At 39.6% G+C, this 25,097-nt stretch overlaps 1 protein-coding gene across 2 annotated transcripts in view; it reads right to left on the bottom strand.

Moving 5' to 3' along the window:
- iyd (iodotyrosine deiodinase) overlaps positions 1-20,770 on the bottom strand; it is a 50,818-nt gene extending 30,048 nt beyond the window's left edge. For both annotated transcript variants that reach the window (XM_069932488.1, XM_069932487.1), the window contains exon 1: positions 20,563-20,770. In XM_069932488.1, the coding sequence (XP_069788589.1) occupies positions 20,563-20,731 (169 nt within the window). In that variant the 5' untranslated portion in view covers positions 20,732-20,770. The remainder of the gene's footprint in view (positions 1-20,562) is intronic.
- Between the last annotated feature and the right edge of the window lie 4,327 nt (positions 20,771-25,097).

Here is a 25,097-nt window from a genome sequence, read left to right as displayed (position 1 = left end):
CTTATTATTTTCTTTAACTCCTTGAAGAATTTCTCTGTCAAGTGTATTGGCAATGCCTGAAATAGGTATAATATCCTTGGGAAAATGTTCATTTTAATACAGTTTATCCTTCGATTAGTGTTAATGGTAAATCTTTCCAATGCTCTAAATCGCCCTGTAATTTTTTCATTAGTGGATAATAATTGAGTTTATATAGATGGCCGAGATTTTTATTTATTTGTATACCTAGGTATCTTATTGCTTGCATTTGCCATCTGAATGGTGATTCCTTCTTAAATTTTGAGAAATCCGCATTATTCATTGGCATTGCTTAACTTTTATTTACGTTAATCTTGTAACCCGACACTTCTCCATATTCCTTCAATTTCTTATATAATTCTTTTATTGATAGTTCTGGTTCTGTTAAGTATACTATAACATCATCCGCAAATAAACTGATTTTATATTTCTTGTCTTTTATTTTTATCCCTTTTATATTATTTTCTGTTCTTATCAATTCTGCTAGTGGTTCTATAGCTAACGCGAACAATAAGGGTGATAGTGGGCATCCCTGCCTTGTTGATCTGCTTAAGTTAAATTGCTTTGATATATATCCATTTACTGTCACTTTCGCCAATGGTCCCTTATATAATGATTTAATCCAATTAATATACTTCTCTGGTAAACTGAATTTTTGCAAAATTTTGAATAAATAATTCCATTCTACTCTGTCAAAGGCCTTCTCTGTGTCTAAAGCAACTGCTACTGTTGGCGCTTTACTCCCTTCTACTGCATGAATTAAGTTAATAAATTTACAAACATTGTCTGTTGTGCGTCTTTTTTTAATAAATCCAGTTTGGTCTAGATTTACCATTTTAGGTACATACTGTGCTAATCTGTTTGCTAATAGTTTAGCTATTATCTTATAATCTGTGTTAAGTAATGATATTGGTCTATATGACGCTGGTGCGAGTGGATCTTTCCCTTGCTTTAGTATTACTGTAATTATTGCTGTTTTACATGAATCTGGTAAGCTTTGTGTTTTGTCAATCTGGTTGATTACTTCCAGGAGGGGAGGAATTAATAAATCTTTAAATGTTTTATACAGCGTCTTCATTGTTGGGGTCTTTCATGGCTTGGTTCAGCATCATGCTGAAGAAGATTGAAAAGAGGGTTGGTGCGAGAACACAGCCTTGCTTCACGCCATTGTTAATGGAGAAGGGTTCAGAGAGCTCATTGCTGTATCTGACCCGACCTTGTTGGTTTTCGTGCAGTTGGATAATCATGTTGAGGAACTTTGGGATGGCAGTCTCTTCAATCTGAGGCGCCTGCAAGCTCACACCAAGACACAAGAGAAACTTGTCCGTGAACTACTCTTTGCAGATGATGCCGCTTTAGTTGCCCATTCAGAGCCAGCTCTTCAGCGCTTGACGTCCTGCTTTGCGGAAACTGCCAAAATGTTTGGCCTGGAAGTCAGCCTGAAGAAAACTGAGGTCCTCCATCAGCCAGCTCCCCACCATGACTACCAGCCCCCCCACATCTCCATCGGGCACACAAAACTCAAAACGGTCAACCAGTTTACCTATCTCGGCTGCACCATTTCATCAGATGCAAGGATCGACAATGAGATAGACAACAGACTCGCCAAGGCAAATAGCGCCTTTGGAAGACTACACAAAAGAGTCTGGAAAAACAACCAACTGAAAAACCTCACAAAGATAAGCGTATACAGAGCCGTTGTCATACCCACACTCCTGTTCGGCTCCGAATCATGGGTCCTCTACCGGCACCACCTACGGCTCCTAGAACGCTTCCACCAGCGTTGTCTCCGCTCCATCCTCAACATCCATTGGAGCGCTCACACCCCTAACGTCGAGGTACTCGAGATGGCAGAGGTCGACAGCATCGAGTCCACGCTGCTGAAGATCCAGCTGAGCTGGATGGGTCACGTCTCCAGAATGGAGGACCATCGCCTTCCCAAGATCGTATTATATGGCGAGCTCTCCACTGGCCACCGTGACAGAGGTGCACCAAAGAAAAGGTACAAGGACTGCCTAAAGAAATCTCTTGGTGCCTGCCACATTGACCACCGCCAGTGGGCTGATAACGCCTCAAACCGTGCATCTTGGCGCCTCACAGTTTGGCGGGCAGCAGCCTCCTTTGAAGAAGACCGCAGAGCCCACCTCACTGACAAAAGGCAAAGGAGGAAAAACCCAACACCCAACCCCAACCAACCAATTTTCCCTTGCAACCGCTGCAATCGTGTCTGCCTGTCCCGCATCGGACTGGTCAGCCACAAACGAGCCTGCAGCTGACGTGGACTTTTTACCCCCTCCATAAATCTTCGTCCGCGAAGCCAAGCCAAAAGAAAAAATGTTTTATAGAATTCTATTGGGAATCCATCCTCTCCTGGTGTTTTATTATTTGGTAATTTTTTTATTATCTCTTGTATTTCTACTATTTCAAATGGTTCTGTTAATTTATTTTGTTCCTCTATTTGTAATTTTGGTAGTTCAATTTTAGTTAAAAATTTATCTATTTTGCCTTCTTTCCCTTCGTTTTCAGATTGGTATAATTATTCATAGAATTCTCTAAAGTTTTCATTGATCTCCGTTGGATTATATGTGATTTGTTTGTCTTTTTTCCTTGATGCCAATACCATTTTCTTAGCTTGTTCTGTCTTAAGCTGCCATGCTAGAATTTTGTGCGTTTTTTCCTCTAGTTCATAATATTTCTGTTTTGTCTTCATTATGTTCTTCTCCACCTTATATGTTTGTAGTGTTTCATATTTTATTTTTTTATCTGCCAATTCTCTTCTTTTATTTGTATCTTCCTTTATTGCTAATTCTTTTTCTATATTTACTATTTCCCTTTCCAACTGCTCTGTTTCCTGATTATAGTCCTTCTTCATCTTGGTTACATAACTTATTATTTGCCCTCTAATGAATGCTTTCATTGCATCCCATAGTATAAACTTATCTTTCACTGATTCTGTATTTATTTCAAAATACATTTTAATTTGTCTTTCAATTAATTCTCTAAAATCCTGCCTTTTAAGTAGCATGGAGTTTAATCTCCATCTATACATTCTTGGAGGGATGTCCTCTAACTCTACTGTCAATATAAAGGGTGAATGGTCCGATAATATTCTCGCTTTATATTCTGTTTTTCTTACTCTATCTTGCATACGAGCTGATAACAAAAATAGGTCTATTCTTGAGTATGTTTTATGTCTACCCGAATAATATGAATATTCCTTTTCCTTTGGGTGTTGTTGCCTCCATATATCCAAAAGTTGCATTTCTTCCATCGATTTAATTATAAATTTGGTTACTTTGTTCTTTCTGTTAATTTTTTTTCCCAGTTTTGTCCATATTTGAATCCAAATTCAGGTTGAAATCCCCTCCTATTAATATGTTCCCTTGCGTATCTGCTATCTTCAAAAAAAATCTTGCAAAAAACTTTTGATCTTCGTTAGGTGAATATACATTGAGTAGATTCCAAAACTCCGAATATATCTGACATTTTATCATTACATATCTCCCTGCTGGATCTATTATTTCCTCTTCTATTTTAATTGGCACATTTTTACTAATTAATATAGCTACTCCTCTTGCTTTTGAATTATACGATGCTGCTGTTACATGTCCTACCCAATCTCTCTTTAATTTCTTGTGCTCCAATTCAGTTAAATGTGTTTCTTGCACAAATGCTATATCAATTTTTTTCTTTTTTCAGTAAATTTAGCAGTTTCTTCCTTTTTATTTGGTTATGTATTCTGTTAATATTTAAAGTCATATAGTTCAGCGTAGCCATTTCATACTTTGTTTATCTTCCCTTTCCATTTCTCCATCATTACCTTTCCTTCTTATCCATTTCTGCTTTCTTGTTTTGAAAACTTTATAAGACAACATTTCTAAAACATCAAACATTTTCCTTATTCTCCTATTTAAAACTTCTTTAACCCCATTCTCCCCTCCCCCTCCTGAGTTGCCCTTTATCCCTTGTCGGGCAACCACATCTCCCCTCTCAATTTGGATTTGCGAATTCATTCGCAAACGTCAACTGATTTTGCAGTGACCGTAACTCCTCCCCACCCAGCCCCCCCCGAAAAGATTTCAATTTTCATATGTAACAAAGGTCACTCTTTTAATTCCCTCCTTATTCCCTCTATTCCCTTTCCCTCCCTTGTTAATTCTTATCTATACTCTATATATTTTCCTCTAAATACGGATACATTCATGTATACACACACATACATACACATCTATATATATATATATATATATATATACACACACACATATACCCATATACACACATACATATAGTTCGTGGTCATTTTTACTCTCATTACATGTCTTCATCTCTCTGCTTGTTTTGTAGTTGTTCTGCAAATTTTCGTGCTTCCTCTGGATCCGAGAATAGTCTGTTTTGTTGCCCTGGAATAACTATTTTAAGTACCGCTGGGTACTTTAACATAAATTTATATCCTTTTTTCCATAAGATCGTTTTTGCTGTATTGAACTCCTTCCTCTTCTTTAGGAGTTCAAAACTTATGTCTGGATAGAAAAAAATTTTTTGACCTTTGTATTCCAGTGGCTTTTTGTCTTCTCTTATTTTCTTCATTGCTTTCTCCAATATATTTTCTCGTTGTATATCTTAAGAATTTTACTAAAATGGATCTTGGTTTTAGCTGTGGTTGTGGTTTCGGGGCTAATGTTCTATGTGCCCTCTCTATTTCCATTTCTTCCTGTAATTCTGGTCTTCCTAGGACCCTGGGGATCCAATCTTTTATAAATTCTCTCATATTCTTGCCTTCTTCATCTTCCTTAAGGCCCACTATCTTTATATTATTTCTTCTATTATAGTTTTTCATTATATCTATCTTCTGAGCTAACAGCTCATGTGCCTCTTTAACTTTTTTATTAGATTCTTCTAATTTCTCTTTTAAGTCCTCTACTTCCATTTCTACAATTATTTCTCGTTCTTCCATATTTTCCACTCTTTTTCCTATCTCTGATATGACCATTTCTATTTTATTCATTTTTTTTTCTGCATTCTTAATTCTTCTTTTTATCTCATTAAATTCTTGTAATTGCCATTCTTTCACTGATTCCATATATTCTTTAAAAAAAGATATATCCATTGTCTTGCCTTTCTCTTCTTCTTCCATTTCTTTCTGTTCTTCTTCTTCCTCTGGGTTGACCATCTGTTGTTTCTTTGTTTTCTTTTTACCCTCTTCTTTCTTGTTGTCGTTATTTTCCATGTTCTGCACCTGCTGCTGTTGCAGGTGTCTCTCTCAGATGTGGAGATCGACTCCGCAGCTGTTCCCCCCCTCCCGTCAGTGTGTTTTTTTCATGCGCGGTTCCGAACTTTTACTCAGCTCTGTGAGCCATTTTTGTAGTCCCGAGCCCGGGACTTCCACTGACCTGAGAGAGCGGGCTTCTCTCTCCGCGGCGGGCCTCCTCGGACAGGTAAGGCCTTCACCTTCTTCTTCCGACGTTCTTTCTTCTTCTCTTCTTCCCGTTGTTTTCGACTTTTCTCTCTTCGCTGCCATTTTCTTCTCACCTTTATTTTTACTTTGTTTTAAATTTTAATCTTGTACCTTTGTGTTTTATGCGTTTTTTTTTAAACTTTTCGGGAGAGGGCTGGAATTCCCTGACCGGCCACTACTCCATCACGTGACTCCTGCAAGGTAGTAAATATCCTAAAGTCAAACCTGACAATTACATTCTGGTAATGAATTGGGATTGGAAGAAATTGGGAATTCACTGCAAAGGGGTAGTCCAGGTCCCGGTAAAAATACTGACTGCAGTAAACCTTGAAGAACAGGCTCCTCTAGATACACCAAACAGACTTAAGGAAAAAGGTGCAGCCAAGACATTATTATAACAGACAAAAAAAAAGAGGCCCACCTACAACATGAGAACTTTATTGTTATGCCTCGTCACCTTGACATTTGAACTGAATACCAGAATCGTGACTGAAAAGAGTAATTTTTGGTGATGGTATAATACCTTTTTAAATGCGACTTACTTATATGTTGATAAGATGGATGTTTATAGCTGTCAAATCTATTCCCATATTCTAACCAACTCACAGGAGGTATCCCCTCAGAAAATGATAAAATGGATTTTGAGACCAAATGAACTACAGACAAGAATATAAACATGTGGAGGACAGCAGGATATAACATGACATCTTTTATTAATGATACCTCCAGTCATATAGTCAAACTAAACCTGGAAGAAAGTTGTTGCAAGACTCAGTGTATACAATGAGACATTTATTTTGACATAAAGCATATCCGTGGCTCACTCCTAATTGGATGGGATCCTGTTAATTGGGATATGTGGTTCCCTCTACACATCATGTACAGAAGCTACACCAATCAGAAGTTTGGGCTATTGACTAAAGAATCAGCTAAATGGTTTCAAGCAGATAAAGGAAGGTGTATAGAAAGCCAGCCACACTTATTTGATCAGATAGATAATATGGCTAGAAGAGGTTGTCAGGATATTCGCTTTCATAATGCAATCACTTCTGAATTAGCACAGTCAGTATATTTCTTAAATAATAGTTATCCCATGTGTTTTGATAGTATGGGATGGGGATGTGGGATAGTAAAATTGAAAGATGATTTGCCTTGTATAGAAGAACACTGCTGGGGACACGATTGTGAGAGTAAGGAAGGACACTTCTCATGCACATGTTTAAAGAAGGAATGTTTGAATCTAACTCAAGGAACTCAGGACCATAACAATCCTGTTACCCTAAGATTTGACATTCGATGGGGAGTCCTCAGCTCCATATCCCTTGGAAGATCAGCTGGGCTGGTGATTGCCAAGAATCGCAGTCATCTCATCTGTGACTTAATGGCATTGGGCAATGAGACAGTGGCAGGGCTGTTAATTGAGAAATGGTAGAATTGAGGCTCTTCTCACAACCAACCAGATATGCGGTGGTTATCAGTTTGCTACCCAGTGTGGGGTAGACTTGATTGTAAGGAGATAAGTGCATTACAAAGGTTACAGATGAATCCTTCTATATCTCTAAGGCAATACAAGATATCCATAATCAGTTAGACAATTTTAGACAGGGACTGAGGGGCAGAATGGATAGTTTGCTTGGCTAACTTGGATATTTTGAGGGTCATGGGGGTCCTATATCTAAGGTGATATTAGCTGCAGGGTTAGTTGCTCTCAGTGCTGCAATTATTTGTGTCAATGTCGCTGGGAAACCTTACTATCATAATTATCTGTCTCTATCCCACTGTAATTATCACATGAACCTCCATACCTTTATTACTTGTCTAGAACCATTTCAACATTATAATTTAGTTATTATCAACCCATGATAAGAAAGAAGGAACTTACAATGTAAATTTATGTGATGAGATGGAAGAATTAATTAAAAATTACAAACCAAAAGACAAATCTAAGAAAAGGAATGTAGTGAATATTAAATTAATTTAGAAGATTTAAATTGAATTAAAACACAAAATGGAAGCCTGATGTCTAGATTGAGGAGAGGCTCCATAAATGATACAGATTGGTACAACATTCATAAGGCACCAACAGATGGCTTTGAAATGCAGACAGTACAGATAAGGAATGCGAAGTTTTCTGTTCAGATTTTCCATTCCTTGGGAGACTGGAGTTTGATTTTGGGGTGGGGGAAAGAGTGGGATAATCAGACAATCCCACTGGCAAATACTTGGTGGCTGTGCAGTAAGGAGGGAGGGCTACGGCCCAAAATTCCTTTCAAATGATGTACTGTTATAATTTGTACGTCATACAAGAATACTCAAAAAAAGAGTGACAGGGTTGAGAATAGTCTGTAAGAGTTTTGGAGTCTTTTTCCCTGTCGCAGACATTGAGGGGAAGGTTTTTGGTTAGAGGCCCAGGGTATAGGAGAGAGAACACTTTGAATCCTCAACATAGAAAATTGTAAATAACCCAATTTTGGCGACAATTACTGTGGTTTAATCTGACCTTTTGTATTGGCTCTTTATCTTCTTTCTCTATGTGAGACTGTTTAGGTCTCAAAGGGGGGAATATGTGGAAAATAAACCACATGAACTATGTAATAGCTATTATCCATTCAAAAATCCATTACTATATAACAATTTACACACACCATGTTACAAAAGGAATAATTCATTATATATTTACTACACAAGGCCACAGTAATGAATAGAAGATAACAGTGGCAGGATACTAAGAATAAGGTAGTAGGTCGCAGGATATGATGAAACATATGGTTCTAAACATGATTAGATTAATAGGTGGAAAATAATGAAAATAATTGTGGTGAGCCAAGAGATGAGATACTGCTAAGATATGTGGTTATGAATGATTGGGTGTAGAAATGTGATTAAGACAGGACTATAATATAAAAAAAAGGCTGAGTACTGTGTTCAGTGGGCAGTCAAGTGACTGGTTCTTTTGATTGCCTCAGCTTTTGTTTGCAAAACTAAAGGTTTAAACTTCTTGAAGAACTCTATTCATTGCCTGACTGTTTTTAGACTTCATCAACCTTGACACCCTTAGCTTCCCGAATCATCCAGCTCTCGTTCCCTAACAGGTTTTGTAAGAAGCTACAGCTGGATGCAATTCTCAGATGTGAAGTCACTAGGTATATTGTAGGCTGCCCTGACTATGGACATTCTTCTTTGGCTTGGCTTCGCGGACGAAGATTTATGGAGGGGGTAAAAAAGTCCACGTCAGCTGCAGGCTCGTTTGTGGCTGACCAGTCCGATGCGGGACAGGCAGACACGATTGCAGCGGTTGCAAGGGAAAATTGGTTGGTTGGGGTTGGGTGTTGGGTTTTTCCTCCTTTGCCTTTTGTCAGTGAGGTGGGCTCTGCGGTCTTCTTCAAAGGAGGCTGCTGCCCGCCAAACTGTGAGGCGCCAAGATGCACGGTTTGAGGCGTTATCAGCCCACTGGCGGTGGTCAATGTGGCAGGCACCAAGAGATTTCTTTAGGCAGTCCTTGTACCTTTTCTTTGGTGCACCTCTGTCACGGTGGCCAGTGGAGAGCTCGCCATATAATACGATCTTGGGAAGGCGATGGTCCTCCATTCTGGAGACGTGACCCATCCAGCGCAGCTGGATCTTCAGCAGCGTGGACTCGATGCTGTCGACCTCTGCCATCTCGAGTACCTCGACGTTAGGGGTGTGAGCGCTCCAATGGATGTTGAGGATGGAGCGGAGACAACGCTGGTGGAAGCGTTCTAGGAGCCGTAGGTGGTGCCGGTAGAGGACCCATGATTCGGAGCCGAACAGGAGTGTGGGTATGACAACGGCTCTGTATACGCTTATCTTTGTGAGGTTTTTCAGTTGGTTGTTTTTCCAGACTCTTTTGTGTAGTCTTCCAAAGGCGCTATTTGCCTTGGCGAGTCTGTTGTCTATCTCATTGTCGATCCTTGCATCTGATGAAATGGTGCAGCCGAGATAGGTAAACTGGTTGACCGTTTTGAGTTTTGTGTGCCCGATGGAGATGTGGGGGGGCTGGTAGTCATGGTGGGGAGCTGGCTGATGGAGGACCTCAGTTTTCTTCAGGCTGACTTCCAGGCCAAACATTTTGGCAGTTTCCGCAAAGCAGGACGTCAAGCGCTGAAGAGCTGGCTCTGAATGGGCTATGGACATACTGCAAGAGGATATACCTGTCCTCATTGCCATTTCCACTGTCTATGAAATACGAAAAATATAAGAAAACCTGCCCTTATCTGTGCCTTCTTACTAAATCCTTTTTTCCTCTGCAGGGATACCTCACCTCCAACTCCTGTACCTCTTCCTCAGCCTCTGCTCACTGAATCCTCACAAGCCAAAGCCTCGAAGTCTCACTCTTTTTTTTTTAAATTTTTTTATTTTTCACACCATAAATCACATTAACCATGATACACACTTTTTCCTTTTCACACATATACATTGCCATTTTCTCCCCCCACCCCCCTCTCTCCTCCCATCCCACCCTCCCTACCTCCCCCCTCCTGTCCATTTAAAGTACAAAATCTAGGATACATTAAACCAGTCAAACAATGTTGTCATTCAATAAAAATACACAAGAAATTCCACTGAGTCCATTCTTTTCATTTCCTTCTCCTTCCGTTAATTTAGGTAGTGAATGTCCCCGGTAGGTTTTCGCTATTGTGTTTCATGTAAGGCTCCCATATTTGTTCAAATATTTCAATATTATTTCTTAAACTATATGTTATTTTTTCTAATGGAATACATTTATTCATTATTCATTTCTATATACCATTGTTGTATTTTCAAATTATCTTCCAATTTACAGGTTGACATAATACATTTTTTTGCTACGGCTAGAGCTATCTTAACAAATCTTTTTTGTGCATCCTCCAAATCAATTCCAAATTCTTTGTTTTTTATGTTACTTAGGAGGAAGATCTCTGGATTCTTTGGTATATTGTTTTCTGTTATTTTATTTAATATCTGATTTAGATCTTCCCAAAATTTTTCTAGTTTCTCACATGTCCAGATTGCATGAATTGTTGTTCCCATTTCTTTTTTACATCAAAAACATCTATCAGATACTGTTGGGTCCCATTTATTTAACTTTTGAGGTGTAATGTATAGCCTGTGTATCAAGTTATATTGTATCATACGTAACCTCGTATTTATTGTATTTCTCATCGTTCCAGAACATAACTTCTCCCATGTTTCCTTTTTTATCTTTATATTTAAATCTTGTTCCCATTTTTGTTTAGTTTTACCATTTGTTTCCTCATTCTCCATTTCTTGCAGTTTAATATACATATTTGTTATAAATCTTTTGATTATCATTGTATCTGTAATCACATATTCAAAGTTACTTCCCTCTGGCAAACTCAGACTGCTTCCTAATTTATCCTTCAAGTAGGATCTCAAATGGTAATATGCCAGCGCTGTATCTTGAGTTATATTGTATTTATCTTTCATTTGTTCAAAGGATAATAATCTATATCCTAAAAAACAATTTTCTATTCTTTTAATCCCTTTTTTCTCCCATTCTCTAAAGGAAAGGTTATCTATTGTAAAAGGGAGTAACTTGTTTTGCGTCAATATTAGTTTTGGTAATTGATAATTTGTTTTATTCCTTTCTACATGAATCTTCTTCCAAATATTGAGTAGATGATGTAATACTGGAGAACTTCTATGTTGTACCAATTTTTCATCCCATTTATATAATATGTGTTCAGGTATCTTTTCCCCTATTTTATCTAATTCTAATCTGGTCCAATCTGGCTTTTCCCTTGTTTGATAAAAATCTGATAGGTATCTTAATTGTGCGGCTCTATAATAATTTTTAAAGTTTGCAGTTGTAAGCCTCCTTGTTTATACCATTCTGTTAATTTATCTAGTGCTATCCTCGGTTTCCCCCCTTTCCATAAAAATTTCCTTATTATTTTCTTTAACTCCTTGAAGAATTTCTCTGTCAGTTGTATTGGCAATGCCTGAAATAGGTATAATATCCTTGGAAAAATGTTCATTTTAATACAGTTTATCCTTCCTATTAGTGTTAGTGGTAAATCTTTCCAATGCTCTAAATCGTCCTGTAATTTTTTCATTAGTGGATAATAATTGAGTTTATATAGTTGGCCGAGATTTTTATTTATTTGTACACCTAGGTATCTTATTGCTTGCATTTGCCATCTAAATGGGGATTCCTTCTTAAATTTTGAGAAATCCGCATTATTCATAGGCATTGCTTCACTTTTATTTACGTTAATCTTGTAACCCGAGACTTCTCCATATTCCTTCAATTTCTTACATAATTCTTTTATTGATAGTTCTGGTTCTGTTAAGTATACGATAACATCATCCGCAAATAAACTGATTTTATATTCCTTGTCTTTTATTTTTATCCCTTTTATATTATTTTCTGTTCTTATCAATTCTGCTAGTGGTTCTATAGCTAACGCGAACAATAAGGGTGATAGTGGGCATCCCTGCCTTGTTGACCTGCTTAAATTAAATTGCTTTGATACATGTCCATTTACTGTCACTTTCGCCAATGGTCCCTTATATAATGCTTTAATCCAATAAATATACTTCTCCGGTAAACTGATTTTTTGCAATACTTTGAACAAATAATTCCATTCTACTCTGTCAAAGGCCTTGTCTGCGTCTAAAGCAACTGCTACTGTAGGCGCTTTATTCCCTTCTACTGCATGAATTAAGTTAATAAATTTACAAACATTGTCTGTTGTGCGTCTTTTTTTGATAAATCCAGTTTGGTCTAGATTTACCATTTTCGGTACATACTCTGCTAATCTGTTTGCTAATAGTTTAGCTATTATCTTATAATCTGTGTTAAGTAAAGATATTGGTCTATATGACGCTGGTGTGAGTGGATCTTTCCCTTGCTTTAGTATTACTGTAATTATTGCTGTTTTAAATGAATCTGGTAAGCTTTGTGTTTTATCAATCTGGTTGATTACTTCCAGGAGGGGCAGAATTAATAAATCTTTAAATGTTTTATAGAATTCTATTGGGAATCCATCCTCTCCTGGTGTCTTATTATTTGGTAATTTTTTTATTATCTCTTGTATTTCTACTATTCCAAATGGCTCTGTTAATTTATTTTGTTCCTCTATTTGTAGTTTTGATAGTTCAATTTTAGTTAGAAATTCATCTATTTTCCCTTCTTTCCCTTCGTTTTCAGTTCGGTATAATTGTTCATAGAATTCTCTAAAGTTTTCCTTGATCTTTTTTGGATTATATGTAATTTGTTTGTCTTTTTTCCTTGATGCCAATACCATTTTCTTAGCTTGTTCTGTCTTAAGCTGCCATGCTAGAATTTTGTGCGTTTTTTCACCTAGTTCATAATATTTCTGTTTTGTCTTCATTATATTCTTCTCCACCTGATATGTTTGTAGTGTTTCATATTTTATTTTTTTATCTGCCAATTCTCTTCTTTTAGTTGTATCTTCCTTCATTGCTAATTCTTTTTCTATATTTACTATTTCCCTTTCCAACTGCTCTGTTTCCTGATTATAGTCCTTTTTCATCTTGGTTACATAACTTATTATTTGCCCTCTAATGAATGCTTTCATTGCATCCCATAGTATAAACTTATCTTTCACTAATTTCGTATTTATTTCAAAATACATTTTAATTTGTCTTTCAATAAATTCTCTAAAATCCTGCCTTTTAAGTAACATGGGGTTTAATCTCCATCGATACATTCTTGGAGGGATGTCCTCTAACTTTATTGTCAATATTAAGGGTGAATGGTTCGATAGTATTCTAGCTTTATATTCTGTTTTTCTTACTCTATCTTGCATACGAGCTGATAACAAAAATTGGTCTATTCTTGAGTATGTTTTATGTCTAGCCGAGTAATATGAATATTCCTTTTCCTTTGGGTGTTGTTTCCTCCATATATCCAAAAGTTGCATTTCTTCCATCGATTTAATTATAAATTTGGTTACTTTGTTCTTTCTGTTAATTTTTTTCCCAGTTTTGTCCATATTTGAATCCAAATTCAGGTTGAAATCCCCTCCTATTAATATGTTCCCTTGCGTATCTGCTATCTTCAAAAAGATATCTTGCATAAACTTTTGATCTTTTTCGTTAGGTGAATATACATCAAGTCCACGCTGCTGAAGATCCAGCTGCGCTGGGTGGGTCCCGTCTCCAGAATGGAGGACCATCGCCTTCCCAAGATCGTGTTATATGGCGAGCTCTCCACTGGCCACCGTGACAGAGGTGCACCAAAGAAAAGGTACAAGGACTGCCTAAAGAAATCTCTTGGTGCCTGCCACATTGACCACCGCCAGTGGGCTGATATCGCCTCAAACCGTGCATCTTGGCGCCTCACAGTTTGGCGGGCAGCAACCTCCTTTGAAGAAGACCGCAGAGCCCACCTCACTGACAAAAGGCAAAGGAGGAAAAACCCAACACCCAACCCCAACCAACCAATTTTCCCCTGCAACCGCTGCAACCGTGTCTGCCTGTCCCGCATCGGACTTGTCAGCCACAAACGAGCCTGCAGCTGACGTGGACATTTACCCCCTCCATAAATCTTCGTCCGCGAAGCCAATCCAAAGAAAAAAGAAGATTCCAAAACTCCGAATATATCTGACATTTTATCATTACATATCTCCCTGCTGGATCTATTATTTCCTCTTCTAATTTAAATGGCACATTTTTACTAATTAATATAGCTACTCCTCTTGCTTTTGAATTATACGATGCTGCTGTTACGTGTCCTACCCAATCTCTCTTTAATTTCTTGTGCTCCAATTCAGTTAAATGTGTTTCTTGCACAAATGCTATATCAATTTTTTCTTTTTTCAGTAAATTTAGCAGTTTCTTCCTTTTAATTTTGTATCTATTCCATTAATATTTAAAGTCATATAGTTCAACGTAGCCATTTTATACTTTGTTTATCTTCCCTTTCCGTTTCTCCATCATTACCTTTCCTTCTTATCCATTTCTGTTTTCTTGTTTTGAACACTTTATAAGACAACATACCTAAAACATCAAAGATTTCCTTATTCTCCTATTTAAAACTTCTTTAGCCCCAATCTCCCCTCCCCCTCCTGAGTTGTCCTTTATCCCTTGTCGGACAACCACATCTCCCCTCTCCATTTGGATTTGCGAATTCACTCGCAAGCGTCAGCTGATTTTGCAGTGACCGTAACTCCTCCCCACCCAGCCCCCCCAGAAAAGATTTCAATTTTCATATGTAACAAAGGTCACTCTTTTAATTCCCTCCTTATTCCCTCTATTCCATTTCCTTCCCTTATTAATTCTTGTCTATACTCTATATATTTTCCTCTAAATACGAATACATGCATGTCTCTCTTTGGCTTGGCTTCGCGGACGAAGATTTATGGAGGGGGTAAAAAGTCCACGTCAGCTGCAGGCTCGTTTGTGGCTGACAAGTCCGATGCGGGACAGGCAGACACGATTGCAGCGGTTGCAGGGGAAAATTGGTTGGTTGGGGTTGGGTGTTGGGTTTTTCCTCCTTTGCCTTTTGTCAGTGAGGTGGGCTCTGCGGTCTTCTTCAAAGGAGGTTGCTGCCCGCCAAACTGTGAGGCGCCAAGATGCCAAACTGTGAGGCGCCAAGATGCACGGTTTGAGGCGTTATCAGCCCACTGGCGGTGGTCAATGTGGCAGGCACCAAGAGATTTCTTTAGGCAGTCCTTGTACCTTTTCTTTGGTGCACCTCTGTCACGGTGGCCAGTGGAGAGCTCGCCATATAACACGATCTTGGGAAGGCGATGGTCCTCCATTCTGGAGACGTGACCCATCCAGCGCAGCTGGATCTTCAGCAGCGTGGACTCGATGCTGTCGACCTCTGCCATCTAGTGTGCATACATTCATGTATGCACACTATATATATACACACATATACCTCTTTACCCACATACATATAGATCGTGGTCATTTTTACTCTTATTACATGTCTTCATCTCTCTGCTTGTTTTGTAGTTGTTCTGCAAATTTCCTTGCTTCCTCTGGATCCAAGAATAGTCTTTTTCCATAAGATCGTTTTCGCTGTATTGAACTCCTTCCTCTTCTTCAGGAGTTCAAAACTTATGTGTCTTTTTAGTTCGCAGTCTTTTGTACTCTCGTTACACGTCTTCATCTCTCAGTCTATTTTGTAATTGTTCTGCAAATTTTCGTGCTTCCTCTGGATCCGAGAATAGTCTGTTTTGCTGTCCTGGAATAAATATTTTCAATACCGCTGGATGCTTTAGTATAAATTTATACCCTTTCTTCCATAAAATCGCTTTTGCTGTATTGAACTCCTTTCTCTTCTTCAGGAGTTCAAAACTTATATCTGGATAAATAAAGATTTTTCGCCCTTTGTACTCCAGTGGCTTGTTGTCTTCTCTTACTTTCTCCATTGTTTTCTCCAGTACCTTTTCTCTTGTAGTATATCTTAGGAATTTTACTAAAATAGATCTTGGCTTTTGTTGTGGTTGTGGTTTAAAGGCCAATGCTCTATGTGCCCTTTCTATTTCCATTTCTTGCTGTAGTTCTGGACATCCTAAGATCCTGGGGAACCAATCTTTTATAAACTCTCTCATATTCTTGCCTTCTTCATCTTCCTTAAGGCCCACTATCTTTATGTTATTTCTTCTGTTATAATTTTCCATTATATCTATTTTCTGAGCTAACAGCTCTTGTGTCACTTTAACTTTTTTATTAGATTCCTCTAATTTCTTTTTTAAGTCCTCTACCTCCATTTCTACTGCTGCTTCTCGTTCTTCCACCTTGTCCATTCTTTTTCCCATTTCTGATAAGGTCATATCTATTTTATTCACTTTCTCTTCTGTACTGTTTATTCTTCTTCTTAAATCACTAAATTCTTGTGCTTGCCATTCTTTAAATGAATCCATGTATTCTTTAATAAGAGAAAGTATATCCTTTGTCTTGCCTTTCCCTTCTTCTTCCATTTCACTGTACTCTTCCTCTTCCTCTTCTTCTTCCTCTGGGTTGGCCATCTGTTGTTTCTTTGTTGTCCTTTTCTTCTCTTCTTTCTTGTTTTCGTTGTCTTCTATATTCTCCTCTTGCTGCAGCTGTTCTGCAGCTGTCATTGCCGGCTGTGGAGATCGACTCACCAGCTGGTCGCCCCTCCCGTCGGTGTGTTTTTTTGCACGCGCGGTTGCGCACTTTTACTCGGCTCAGCGAGCCATTTTTGTAGTCCATTTTCTACCGACCTGAGGGAGTGGGTTTCTCTCTCCACCGCGGGCCTCTTCGAACAGGTAAGGCCTTCTCCTTCTTCTTCCGTTGTCTTCTCTTCCTCTCTTCTTACCGTTGGTTTCGATTTTTCTTTTTTCGTCGCCATCTTCTTTCCACCTTTATACTCACTTTACTTTAATTTTTATTTTTGTGCCTTTGTGTTTTCCTTTATTTTTTTCGACTTTTCTGGAGAGGGCTGGAGTTCACCGTCCGGCCACTACTCCATCACGTGACTCCTCGAAGTCTCACTCTTAGGGTGGTCGCTGCATTATAATTTATTAGCTCCAGCTAATTAACAAGCATCCACCTTCCCCCGTTCTTTTTCAACACTCCTGCTCTCATTCAAAACCTCACTCTCACAGACCCTGTTAGGAAATTAGCAACACTTATCTTTCCCATTGCTTTTTAAACACTCCTGCATTTGAAGGAAATTAGATGCTTTAAAAGATGTTATTAAGGGAGAAACTAATTTCTGGCAGGCAGATGGGAAGGTTGGCAGAGGGAAGCAGGTCAGCATGTTGTCCCAGGTAGAAGCAAAGGGTTTTGAGACCTTCCTGATGGGAGATGGAGGTGTACACAGACTGGATACCCATAGTGACCAGGGATTTAGAAGTTGTCAAAGTGGTGAATGGGAGGTAATCTGGATGCAGATGGGAAAGGATTGGACAAGGAGAGAGAGAGAAGATGGAGTCATGATATGATGAGTTAGGTTTGGTGAGGCAAGAACATATGAAAACAAAGGGTCTCCTAAGGCAGTCCTCTTTATGTATCTTGGGTAAGAGACAGAAATGAGAAATGCAGGGTTGGGGCACTATCAGTTTGGAACATGTAGAGGGGTGATCACCTGATATGATGATTGCTCAGCTCTTCAGAAGTTAAGTGACCATCCTAATAATTTGGGACAATGGCTGGGCAAACAAAGTGCATTCCACATTGAACAATGGCATGAGTTTTCAAGTATATGAAAAAATAAACTTTGAGAAACCATGCAGTGAGTTCTTCAAAGGGAACTTCAGCAGAAAGAAACTATTGAAAGAAGCAAAGCACAATTTAAAATTTGTAAAACTTGAACCTTTGACAAAGTGGTTAAATGTCAAACTACAAATCACATTAACCAGTTGAGGTGAATAACATAGAGAACGTAGAGTGAGAAAGGATATGCTGATGGAATTAGATGAAGGGAATAAGCAAATATTAACTGGTAGCCACTAGATGGGCAGAATGGTTTCCTTCTTTGTTCCAAATTCAACATAAATGGCTTTCTGCAATCATCACTACCCAATGGAAAGGTAGAAGACTATTGGAACAACACCTTGTATTCCACCTTGACAGTCTTCAATCAGATGGCATCAATTTCAACCTCCAATATCCGACAACCCAGTAAACTCAGTTTTCACTCACTTCCCCCTCGCTTTCCCTGATATCTCTGAATCCCTTCCTTCCCCTCTCACCAACCTTACCTGCCCTTCAACCTCACTTTCCTTTTGGCTCCCCACCCTTTTCCTCCTTCCTTCTATTAGTGTGAACCTTTCTCAGCTCTCTGCCTCTTCCCCTTATAATGTATTAGCTCCTTTCTTTTCTTCTCTCTTACCTATATTCACCTATCACCTGACTCCCTGTGCTCCTCCCCACTCCTTCCCCTATGATTTTGTTCGGGATACTGCACGATTCTTTGTACTCTCAATGAAAGGTTCCACACCAAATTGTTGACTGTTTATTTCTTTTCAGGGATACTGCCTGACCTGCTGAATTGCTCCAACACTTGGTGTATTGTTCCAGTTTTCTAACATGTGCCAACTTCTTGTTTACATTGGTTAGAATACACTCACAACTATGACAAAGGCCATCCAAACCACCAGGTTCATGTTAGCTCCCAGAAGAGCAATCGTGTCAACCCATATCCCCTATTTTAAAAAATATTTTCTTATCATCCTGCAACTTACATGCCCATCAACTCTACAATGATCCATTTACCACCTGCCTGCACAAAGGGTAATTTATAGTACACGTCCTTGAGAGAAGGAAGAAAATTTGAGCATCAATGCAGTCAGAGGAAGAAATACCAAACTCAGCACAGATAGCACCAAAGATTAGGATCAAAGCCATATCCCTGAAGGTTTGAGGCCACAGTTCTAATTGTTGTGTCACCTTGTGATATCAACTCCAACACTAATATGAAGAAAAATAATGCCTCTTTTGGAAATCTGAAATAAAAATAGAAAATGCAGTAAATTTTTAGCAGGTCAGGCAGTACAATAATAGAAAGGGAGATGAAGTTTCAAGGTAACACTCTGAAATTGCAATTATAGTGTTATGGGCCAAGAGGACCCCAAAACCCAGCAGCAATAGAAATTCACCAAGACAAATGGTTACTTAAACAAAAGTTGCATTTAATTATCTTTAAACATGAAAACAGGATTAAACTTTAACTTATTACTATTAACTTAACCTAACTTAACCCCCTTCTAGTTCTAAGCACATGTGCATGTAATGTGTGTATAAGTTCAGAAAAGTTATTTGATCCACAGTCCAATCTCACTTCTCACTGCTCCAAGTTCACTGGTATCAAACAATTCTTATACTATGCTCAGAATTTAACATTTATGAAGTTCACCAGGCTTTGGTGCTTGAAAGGTAAATGGTTACAGTTCAGGAAGATTCTTGTTGGTTTTCAGAGAGATTTGCTGTTCGATGGACACACACACAAATTGATTCCTTCCGATCAGCCACTTCAGTGTCTTGCCAAAGAAACTTTCCCCATCAGGGTTTTCCAGATGATAATTTCTTTCTTTCAGGTCACCACAGAGTTCCTTTTCTACTTCCCTTATCTCAGTCGAAACACCACACAGCTAGCCATTTCCTCTTGTATGAGGCTGAACTAAGAACTCACAATCTGTCTTCCAAAATGTTTTTTTCCACAAGCTTGCCAGCTTTTGGACTGTAGAACTGAAGAACTGAATTCTTTCAATTTCTCTCTCTCTCTCTCTCTCTCTGAGAAAACCACATGACCCTCTTAGAACAGCAAACTGCATTCAGACAGACTGCGGCACCAGACCCAATCTTCCGAGTCTGTTCATCTGTTGCTTTCCAAAACAATATTCCATTACTCCACAGCATGTCCAATAAACATCTACTTGTGAGGTCCTTATAGGGATTCTTAAAATTTTTTTGCAAAGGCACTCGGAGCCTGGACTGCCAGACTTGAGCAGAGCACTGACATTTTAAATGAGATATATTTTGAAGTGTTTGTAGTTGTTTGAGGCCTACACAAAAAAACCCACAATTTATCTCCTTTAAAACATATCTATATACAATATAAAATATAACATAATCTGTCACAATAGTAAGTACTTGCATTGATTACTTGCATATAGTTTCAGTGAATCTTTGGAATTTTGTACCCCAGTGAGAGGAAAGAATTGTATCACTGAAAGAATTATCATATTCTAGTGACCTATTGTCGCAACATCGCTTCTCTGCATTGGTTTGACTTCAATTTCAAATCCTTATTTCCAAATGTCGCTAGGTCCTCTTCTCCCTGTTTCTTTCCCCCCCACCTTCCAAACACAACTCACTTTGATCACTGTGCTTCTCTAATTCTGGTCTGTTAAACATCCTTAGTTTAATCACTCCACAACTGCTGGCCATCCTTCAGCTGCCAAAGTGCATCTCCAACTTTCACTTTTCCTTTGAAGTTACAAGTTTATTATTTTCTAACTCTACATATACAACAACAAGATGAAACAGTATTTCTTCAAACCACAGTGCACACATACAACACATTTCTCACCTAACCTCCTTCTTAACTATTTCTGCCCAGGTTTAGGGTTACTTGCCTTCAAGTGGTTCATTACATTTCAAAAATCCTTTTACCTTACCATTCTCTTCCTTGCTGATTTCTGTCCTTTCCTGCAGGTCTTCATCTGCCCACAGTCTGGAGCTAATTCTCTTGTCATCAGCAATGTTTCTTTCTCTCTTTATTTTTCCCTTACTTCTCCACAAAATAACAAAACAAATACAAACCACTGCAACAATGACAGGAGTCATGGGAGAAAAGAGAGAAATGGTGAACAACACGCTGGCAGAAACTCAACCAACCACTGAAATACTGACCTTCTCTGTTGCAACATGTTAAGTTGGTTCTGACACAGAACATATTATCAGCCAATGAGAAATGAGCTTATGGATCCAACAACCTACATATCTTAAATGGGCAAAGTGCATGAAGAGTATTTGGCCAACCTTTGTTCCCATGAAGCAGTGATGCTTAAAGCTCCTGCAGTTTTAAATTCACCGAATCACAAGATAGAATGGAAAGGACCATCCAAACAACTCATTATCTGCTATTTTCTAGGTACAGATAACATAGAAATCTACAATACCCCACAGGCCCTTCAGCCCATAATGTTGTGCTGACATAATAAACCACACTACCAAATGCCAAGAATTTCCCTACTGTATAACCCTCTATTTTTCTCTGTTCCATGCACCTAATATTTTTAAAAAATAAACTATTGTACTTGCCTCCACCACTATTGCTGGCAGCACATTCCATGCAACCTCCACTCTTACATCCCCTCTGCACTTACTCCCAAGCACCTTAAACTTATGCCCCCTGGTTAAAAGCCTCTGATCAATGCCTCTCATCATCTTGTACACCTTTATCAGGTCACCCTTTCATCTGCCGTTGCTCCAAGTTGAAAAGACCAAATGCACTCAACCTATCCTTGTTAGCCTTTCTCTCCAATCCAGGCAGCAATAAACCTCCTCTGCACCCTTTCTGTAGCACCCACATCCTTCCTGTAATGAGGTTACCAGAACTGAACACAATATTCCAAGTGGGGTCTAACAACTGTCTTGTATAGCAACAAGGCTGTCTCATCACCATTAAACTTGATCCCACAGTTAATGAATGACAAACACCATATGCTTTCTTAGCAACACTATCAACCTGTGAAGCAGCTTTCAGTGTCCTATGGACATGGAATCCAAGATCTCACAGTTCATCCACACTGTTCACAGTCCACCCAAGAAATACAATTTAGAAAATGATAAAGAAATATTTTGACAAAGGAAATTAAACATTCTGATATACGTTGACCACTGGTACTAGGTTAACTGAATCCCCCAGCCATAAACCCACAGGGTGAAATGTGATTTCAAGAAACTGATTTCACTGATTTCAAGAAACAGTAAGTAAATCACAAAATTCTGTACACATCATGGTTGAAGTCATGGTCATGAAAGTGGGCCCGGAGGTGGAGGCGGTGGAAGAAGAGTTCAGTATCATGGCATGCATGGAACTCATTGAAGTGTTGGTGGAAGGGTGCAAAGGTAAGGTCTCTACTGAAGTCCGAGTGCTCCATTTCAGAGGGGGGGAAGGTCAGAGGAGATATTAAAAACCAAGCAGAAGTTAGAGTGGGAATCAGTGTTGTAGAGGGTGTGGTCCAAGGGTGGAGGTGGAAAATGGGGAAGGTTGGAGGGAGGAGGAGAGGCGGTTTGAGGGGAAAGGGGGGTTGGGGAGCGGAGAGGAAGGTGGGGGTGAGGGAACTTGGGAGGAGAGTAGGGTAGGGAGTAGTCAGAGAGGGGGAGAAATGAGGTCTGAAGATTGGGGGTAGCGGAGAAGAGGGGACAGAGAGATGGAGGTGGAGTAGGGAGAGATGGAAGAGGATAGGGAAGGAGTAGTGAGGGGGATAAGTAAGTGGGGTCCAGCAGCAAGGTCAGGACTCTGGTAACAGTCTGTGTCAGGAGTCATGTGGTGAGAGTCAGTGAGGGAGACTCCAGCGTCTTCTCCTGCAAGTCCAGCACTGGAGTCGGCAGTCGAGGAATCAGGAGCTCCAGTGAGTAGGGGGTCAAGGTTTGGGTAGGAGTGGGCGTCCATGGCATCAGGACTACCGTCATGTCATCAGCTGGGGCCTGGGTGGGAGTGGGTGCCTGTGGAATTGGGAACTCTGGTGAGTTGGCGGCCAGGCCAGGGCTTGGGTCAGCGGCCGTGGCATTTAGAGGCCGGAGGGTAGGCGGCCAGGGCTGAAATGGGGATCCACGTGGAGGATTGTCGTGGCCGGATTCTCAAGGGAAGCGAGCTTATGATTCTTGATGGACACCAGGTGGGTGTAAAGACAGTGGCTGAATGCAGCAGATGTAGCATAGGAGGGGTCTGCTGCAGGCCATGGCCAGTAAGGTCCGGAGCTGTGGCAGCGAGAGAACGAGTAACTGCTGATACCTCTGCATCGAGGAGAGGGTGGTGCATAGGAGTCATCAGAAGAAGCAGAGAGAGCAGCAGTCGATGCTTGAGGTCCTTGAGAGGGCCAAACTGTGAGGTATGGAATCGAAGCTGGAAACAACAAGGCACAAGGTGGTGGCAGAGGCAAGTAGAGAGGAAGGCAACGTGGCTGTGTAATCAACTCTGGGTGAGTACATAGTCGTAGTGCTTGAGAGCATCTGGGGTTACAGATGGGAAGCAGTGTGAGAGAATCCCACAGAACTCCCTTCAGAGAGCAAAGGAGAATTTCTTCAGGGTAGGTATTGTTTCACAAGAAACAATAAATTAAGTTCCATACATTGGAACCAGGCAATAGAGATTGTAAAAGATATTTTGCACAATTGTAAGAGATAAAGGAGACCCAATGTCTCAAATGCAAAAACAAGATCAAAGGAGATTCCCGATTGACTATTTTTGTTCTATCAATGAATGCTTGGGGTGTTATTATATCCAGGCAGCCATCCATCACAATTCTGTGGTAAGAGGATGTTGTGCAAGTCTGGATTTTGTCTTTGTGAGTTTTTATAATAGTGAACTGAAATGACTGCCAACCTGTAGGTTTGACATCCTAATCACGAAGTGATTTGAGAGGATGGTCATGGCTTATATTAACCCTAGTCTATCAGCCAGCCTTGACCCACTTCAATATGCCTACCAACCAAACAGATCCATGGTGGACACCATCTCCTTGGCCCTCCACATAACCAATATCTAGATGTCAAAGAGTCTATGTTAGACGATTGTTCATCAACTATAGCTCCACCTTCAATCCCATAGTCCCTCATGAACTCATCCCCAAACATCCCCATCTGAAAATGGGCCCTTGACTTCCTGTCAAGGATACAATGTCGGAAAGGGTATGGTCATGCATTTTGGTAGAAGAAATAAATGGGCAGACTATTTTGTAAGTAGAAAAAAAAATTGTGAATTTCCAAATGCAAAGGGACCTGGGAGTCCTTATGTGGGATACCCTGAAGGTAAACTTACAGGTTGAGTCAGCAGGGAAGAAAGTAAATGCAATGCTGGAATTCATTTCAAGAGAAATGTGGTTTTCAGGCTTTATAAGGCACTGGTGAGACCTTACTTGCAGTATTGTGAGTAGTTTTGGGCTCCTCATTTAAGAAAGGATGTGCTGAAGTAAGAGAGAGTTTATAAGAGGTTCATAAGGATGATTTCAAGGAATAAAAGGATTATCATATGAGGAACATTTTATGGCTCTTGCCTGTACTCATTGGAATTTAGGGGAATGGTGGGGGGGGGGGTCCCATTGAAATATTTTGAATGTTGAAGGGCATGGACAGAGTAGATGTAGAAAGGTTGTTTCCCATGTGTGAGATCTAGAACAAAAGGGCACAACTTCAGGATAGGATTGAATGGCGTCTACTTAGAACAGAGATGTGGAGGAATTTCTTTACCCAGAGGGTGGTGAATCTGTGGAATTTGTTGCCACAGGTGATTGTGGAGGCCAAGTCATTGGGTCTATTTAATGCAGAGAATGATAGGTTTATGATTAGCCAGGTCATCAAAAGTTATGGGGAGAAGGCCAGAGAGTAGGCTGAGTGGGAAAATGGATCAGCTCATGACTGAACGGTGGGGGAGACTCAATGAACTGAATAGACTATTTTTTTCTTCTATGTCCTCTGGTCTTATGATCTAATAGATCACAATCACTGAAGATAGATAACAATATCTCGTCCACAATCACACTCAACATCGGTGTTCTTCAAGGATGTGTACTCAGTCCCTTACAATACTCTGCCTAAAACCGTGACTGTACAGCCAAATACCATTCCATCTTCAAATTCACTGACAGTATGATAGCTGTAAATCAGAAATAAAATAATGTTGAGATGGAATACAGGAAGGAGATTGAAAGACTAATCGTCGGGTGTCAAGATAACAACCCCTCTCTCAACAGAGATAAAATGAAGGAGATGATTCCTGACTTCAGAAAAGAGGGCAGATACCACATCCCTGCCCACATCAATGGTGCTGAAGTGCAAAGAGTCAAAAACATCTCCAATTACCTGACCTGAACCTATCACATTGACATGGCAATCAAGAAAGCACACTATCTTTTTTTGAAGACTAAGGACATTCAAGAGATCATTGATTTCAGGAGAGGGAGAAGAGACCACAACCTTGTCCACA

Source organism: Narcine bancroftii, chromosome 4 (assembly GCF_036971445.1).
Source record: "Narcine bancroftii isolate sNarBan1 chromosome 4, sNarBan1.hap1, whole genome shotgun sequence".
Taxonomy (NCBI): Eukaryota; Metazoa; Chordata; class Chondrichthyes; order Torpediniformes; family Narcinidae; genus Narcine; species Narcine bancroftii.
The sequence above is the reverse complement of the archived record's forward strand: the minus strand, read 5'-3'. Positions and strand labels throughout refer to the sequence as shown.